This window comes from Pundamilia nyererei, unplaced genomic scaffold, assembly GCF_000239375.1.
Source record: "Pundamilia nyererei isolate P.nyererei 1_Seehausen unplaced genomic scaffold, PunNye1.0 scaffold00012, whole genome shotgun sequence".
Lineage (NCBI taxonomy): Eukaryota > Metazoa > Chordata > Actinopteri > Cichliformes > Cichlidae > Pundamilia > Pundamilia nyererei.
In genome coordinates, this window is record NW_005187413.1 from 4,899,426 (window position 1) to 4,905,620 (window position 6,195).

A 6,195-nucleotide genomic window follows, 5' to 3' on the forward strand; every position below is an offset into this window, starting at 1 on the left:
GCAGAGTGCTGATGGGTTTTAAGAAAATGTCAGCCTCGCTCTTGCTAATGAGCTGTCAGAGTGTGTGCGCTATGACTGACCTGTATTTCCTCGTAAGCCTCGTCGATAGTGGTTACTTGGTGCTGCTCATGTAGCGCCGGCTCGTCGCAGAAGAAACACACGAGGCTTTTGTCGGTGAGGCAGAAGAGCTTGACCTTCTCGTGGTCCTTGCAGGGGTAGGAGCTCCTCTGTGCGTTAAGGATGGCGTCCAGTGGGAAGGCTGAATAGCGCTCCACAATGTTGGACAGCTTGAGACTTGGCGAAAGTAGTGGATCGGCGAAGGTCCTCCGGCACTCGGGACAGTCCCGCGCTCCGTGAGGCTCCTGTCTGCTCCAGTGCTCGGTGATGCACTTTCTACAGAAGTAGTGCTCGCAGCCGAAGCTGACGGGGTCCTGGTAGATGCTGAGGCAGATGGAACACAGAAGCTCGTCCTTCAGAGAGCAAGCCATTTGCAAAAACTGACACTGAAAGGCATCTAAGAGGGCAACGTCGTGGAGCAGAGTATACTTGGTTCAGTTTGTAAGGACGTGGTTCACTGCCATGTGGGAGTTGACTTCAGGAATCCTGAAATTATAGTCTCTGTTGGGGTGTAAAAACAATAAACAAAAAGACAATAAGGCACCTCAAACCTTTAATCAGCCAAACCCTAAATAAGTTATGTGAAGACATTCTTTTGGTTACACATTAACAAAATCAACTTCAACAACAACCCTTTAATATTTAATCTAGAACACAAGAGCTTCTAGTAAGCTGTACTAGCTCTGTACAAACTGATTACACAGGCTAAATATGGGTTTTTAGATTAGACCTGTAATTAGTATTTAAAAAATGACAAAGAAATCACACTTTTCCAGTTTCTCAGATTGGATATTTGCTCGTGATTTTAGTATTTTATTGCAGTGTACCAAGTATCCTTTTATCCAGGAGCATTTAGCACATCAATTAATTTGAAATCAACCGCACATTCATGGATAGTGAATACAATTATCCTGACTTTATTTTAAAGCACTTCAAAATCTCATGCCCTAATGAAGGCGGTGGACATAACTTTAAACAAATCCCTTTAATAATTTGGCAGTAGCGTGTACCACCTTTTTAAAGCAGTCCTTTTTGTTCTCATAATATAACGCCTGCTCTTTGCTTTCACTTTGTGAGCTTCCTCTTTACCTGGGGAAACACCTGACGTACATTAGCGTTTCTACCAAACTAGTTCTGTACTTTGCTGCACCCATTTCCTCGCTCTTTGAAATGGATTTGCTCATTTCTAATGGATTTGCCTTTTGGTTTGGTTGACTGCAGCAGTCCACCAAACCAGCAGACAAACACCTGCAACAGTCAGTATTATCTCCGTTGCCTGTCCACCTCCTTCCCCGGTGTTAAGAAGCTGCCTTTTAAATACCCTCCCGTAAAGGGCTTCAAGATCCCGTGCTGCTCTTTTATTTAATTCGCACCATCTATCACAAACTATCGGACCAACATATGAGCTGTTGCTTAGGATAAATACACATTATATAACATATTTCATCCACCTTGCTCGCTGGCAGGGACTGTAAACATAAGCGACCAGGTCCACGACACCGCCAACCACAGCGGGAGGAGATAGGGGACACAAAAGAGGCATAACACTGATTTAATTAGCCGTATAATTAGAAAAGTGTATGTAGGAATCTATACGGGAGGTTGAGGCTTCCCAAAAAATGCCCATTATTAATAGAAGAAACGAATTAAAACAGCAAAAAGAGCCTAAACTCACCAGCCTTCGCTCAACGACATCAGCGGCTCCAACGCAAGTGTCTTTCAGGAAGGGAGCAACACACAGCGGCAACGGATGCAACCAACTGTACCGAAAAATTAGGGGGGCCGGGGACTCGACCACACACAATGTTCGGAAGAAAGATACTTGTCATCTATGACTAACATTTGGAAGATAACGAGAGTAATTTATATGTAGCGTGGTAATTTAAATGATTATTAAGTTGAGTACGAGACAAGGAATAAAACTGTGTAAAGTTTTATCCCCCTCTCCTAATGAATTGACTCGTACTGCCTTTCTTTTCGTTCACAAGCTGCTGCTGCTGCTCAGCTAATTTACAAGAAAGAAATATACAGAAATCAACCGTTAGCAACTTTTTTTTGTAGAGCAAATTGCCTGACTTAAAAAAAAAAGTTCAGCAGCTGCCATGAAAAGTAACTGCCACTTCTAACTGAAAACAATTTTATTAGTCAGAGAGATGTTGTAGTGTCCAACTTCGACCAGCAGGTGTCAGAAGCGTCCGCAAAAAAACTACCCTAATCTTCAGGTTTAGGTATCGTGACAGAGGATAAGCGTTTGTTTTATCAAAAGTAAACAGTTTCTTCAAGAGCTAGAGAAGAACCGCGGGTTTGGCATATTAAAGCAAAATGCAACAGTTTCGTTTATTAATACTATAAAGAAGAGTGGTTCTGCTGAGACACTGATTAGAGTAAGCAGATCCTTCCAAACTGGGACTAAAGTTAATAATGCTGAGAGGTTTGTGTAACACAAGCGAACTATACTTCTTAAAGTTTAAGGATAAATGTGCTGTATGTCATTTCAGTCCCAACTTATTCTAATCATAAATGTCTTTTTTGATGTCTTTGTAAACTTGTGCACTTAATTTTCTATTGTGATGCAATTCAGAGCAGCTCTTTCCTTTCTTGGCTCTGTTTGTTTTATTTTATTTATTTTATTTTATTTTTTTTTTGTTGTTGGCATGTTCACTTTTGTAAGCTAGAGCCAAACAAAATCTTGAAAGGGACCTACATGTAAAAGTGGGTCACTTGGTCGCTGATGTATCATGAATGTGTATAATATGTGTAATAGTGTGTCCAATCATGTTTTCATGTATTACTGGAGAAAAAAGGGACTTAATTGCAATTAAACAGCAAAAATTAACATTTTGTTACACATAAAAAAAAGATATGAACAAAAATGTGTATTTTAATGGAGAGAAAAAAGTTAGGACACCCTACCCCCTAATAACTAGTGTTGCCCCCTTTGGCTGATATAACTTCAGTGAGACACTTTTTGTAGCCTTTTACCAGTCTCTGACATCGATTAGAAGAAAGTTTGCCCCACTCCACAATGCAGAATTCTTTCAGCTGGGGGTTTCTTGCATGTACAGCCCGTTTCAAGTCACCACACAGCATTTCAATGGGATTAAGATCAGGGCTTTGACTTGGCCATTCCAGTACTCTCCACTTCTTAGTTTTTAGCCAGTCCTTGGTGGATTTGCTGGTATGCTTTGGGTCATTGTCATGTTGCTGTCTCCAGTTCCGCTTCAGCTTTAATTGTTTGTTTGTTTTTTGTTTTACAGATGATTTCACATATTCTTCAAGCACCCTCTGATACACAGTCGAATTCATGATGGATTCTATGATGGTGAGCTGGCCAGGTCCTGCTGCAGCAAAGCATCCCCAAACTATGATACTGCCACATCCATGCTTCACAGTTGGTATGAGGTTCTCTTCTTGGAAGGCTGTATTTGGTTCATGCCAAACATGTCTACTGTTCTGGTGTCCAAATAATTCAATTTTAGACTCATCAGTCCAAAGAACATTATTCCAGAAGTCATTGTCTTTGTCTATGTTCACTCTGGCAAACTTCAGTCTGGCCTTAATGTTTCTCTTAGAGAGTGAAGTTTTCATCCTTGAACACCTCCCATAAAAGTCAAACTTGTGTAGTCTCGTTCTGATAGTAGAGTCACGCACTTTCACATCGACAGTAGCCAGAGCCAGCTGTAGTTCCCTGCTACTCTACACCAACCCCACTACACGAAGATGCCACACCAATAAAACCACTGTAGAGGAAGTAAACAACAGTGATTATCTTATTAGAACGCAGTGTTCTTCAGAGAAATATTGGTTCCTGGCATTCGTGTGGATGTTTCTTTGACACATAACACGTGCCCAAACATTGTTGCGAACCAAGCAAACAATGAACTGCGACCCCCCCCCCCAAAAAAAAAAAAAACAATGCTCAGGAAGGGCTTAAAGGAAGAGCTTTTGATTTAGCCTCCAAATTTCCCAGATTCCAAGGACTGCATCCGCATGATACGTGAGGTCTTGAGGAACCAGAGGTGTGAAGGGTCAGAGGTGATTTAGCCGCAGGTAGGGGACTTACACAATGTTAGGAAGGTGGTTTTAATGCTGTGGCTTGGTGGTGTATTTCACATGAAAATATGCTGCTTCTTTTACTCCACTACACAAAAGTATAAAACCTTTAAAACTAGCTAGGGTACTCTTTCCATTTTTGAAAATAGAAATACTATTATAGTTTTAAATAGTTTCAGAGGCGAGTGAAATGAGCTCAAAGAAAAAGTCAAGCTTTGGTTTTTTGCGCAGTTTTGTCAAATCAGCAAAATCTTCTGTCTTTCACATTTGTTTAAAATGTTAAAGAATAAAACAAGAAATGGAAGACTTCTGACCGAGAACATGAGGTACCAGGCAGAGAAAGCGCAGCAGCAGATTGGACTGAATAATTGTGAGGAACATCAAGCAGAGCAGGTGTGAAACAGCAGCAGGGATCACTTCTAGGATAAATGAGACTTACCAAATGCAAGTCTGTTTACAGAACATTTAAAGTAGAATCAAGGAATTTGGATAAAAAGGGTGTGTGATGTTTAAAACTCAGAAATTATGGCTATGATTTTCAAACAGACATGTACTGTTGTTTGTTTTTGTAAATATTTGGATGCAAACTTAAATCAGCCAAATACATAAATAAAAATACACCTTTTATTTACATTGTAACTGCATACCCCTCTGAAATCCTTTGCTATAACCTGATATACACCCCCTAGAAATGTAACTACACGTCGACTCTCACCGACATCTTGGTTAGGTACACCTCTTCAACTCCTGATTAGCCGATTACATGGCCTGATCTCAGTGCATTTGGTCGTTATGGTCAAGATGACTTGCAGAAGTTCAAGCCAGACATCACAAGGAGAAGAAAGGTGATTTACGTGACTATTAATGTGGCATATTTGTTAGTGCCAGATGAGCTGGTCTGATTATGTTAGAAACTTTTGATGTACTGGGAATTTCCCACAGAACCATCTCTTGAGTTTACCGAAAATCATCTGAAAAACAAGACACCCAGCCAACAGCAGTTCTCTCGGTGAAAATATCTTGTTGATGCAAGAGGTGACTGGCCATATTGTTTTGAGCAGCTAGGAAGGCAAAAATAAGTCAACCACTTGTTACAACCAAGGTTGTAACCAGAAGAGCATCTTTGAATGTACAGCACGCCAGTCTTTGAAGCAGATGGGTTACAGTAGCAGAAAACCACAGTCTGTACCACTCTTGTCAACTAAAAACAGGAAACTGAGGCTGAGATGTGTATGTACTAAGCAAAATTAGACAAGAAAAGATTGGAAAGATGTTGCCTGCTCTGATTCTCAATTTCTGCTACGGCATCCTGATGGTTCGGTTATGATGGCTTCTTCCAGCAGGATAATGCACAAACTTCAAATCATCAAGATCATCAGATCTGAATCCAACAGAGCACCTTTGGATGTGGTAAAACAGGAGATTTGCATCATGGACTCAAACATGACAAATCTGCAGCAACTGTCACACAGTTGCTTCAGTGGACCCAAACATGGACTAAATCTCTGAGGAATGTTTTAAGAGAATTAAGACGGCTATGACAAAAGAGATTTAACATGGTACTAGCAAGGTGTACCTAATAAAGCGTCTGATGAGCGTATGTGACCGAAGTCGATCTTCAGCCTTCCCGTTGTAGAAATATTTTGCAAATGAGGAAATTAAATTCACAGAATATCCCACAGAGCACATGCAGCATACAGAAGCGTGAATGAGCGGATATCTGTGCCCTCTGTCACATGGAGGAAACCACAGCTATTTCAACTAGTTGACTTCATGGCCCAATATTGTCAAGCAGTTTCTGCAAACTGCAAGGAACCCAGCCTAGTTTCTGAAAGACTGTGACTGAACTCTTTAGGGCAGCCACTGCTGCATGACCAGAGTGTTTTCTTGAATATGTATTTTTTTTTAAATATATAATTTAAAGTGTAGTTGTGCCATTTTGCTTTAAAATAATTTGCTTAATCTTTGACATTTTGTCATCTAGTGCAGTTGACCTACATTTTTTTAAAGTGTGGTTTTGGTATC

At 40.5% G+C, this 6,195-nt stretch overlaps 1 protein-coding gene across 2 annotated transcripts in view; it reads right to left on the bottom strand.

Moving 5' to 3' along the window:
• Positions 1-1,944, bottom strand: part of trim62.1 (tripartite motif containing 62, tandem duplicate 1) — a 43,477-nt gene extending 41,533 nt beyond the window's left edge. The window contains exons 1-3 of one of the 2 annotated variants that reach the window (XM_005724621.1): positions 1,793-1,944; positions 1,569-1,586; positions 81-618 (exon numbers count right to left, since the gene is read on the bottom strand). In XM_005724621.1, coding sequence (XP_005724678.1) covers positions 81-488 — 408 coding nt within the window. In that variant the 5' untranslated portion in view covers positions 489-618; positions 1,569-1,586; positions 1,793-1,944. The remainder of the gene's footprint in view (positions 1-80; positions 619-1,568; positions 1,587-1,792) is intronic. The other variant, XM_005724620.1, reaches the window with a different exon arrangement.
• Positions 1,945-6,195: the final 4,251 nt, after the last annotated feature.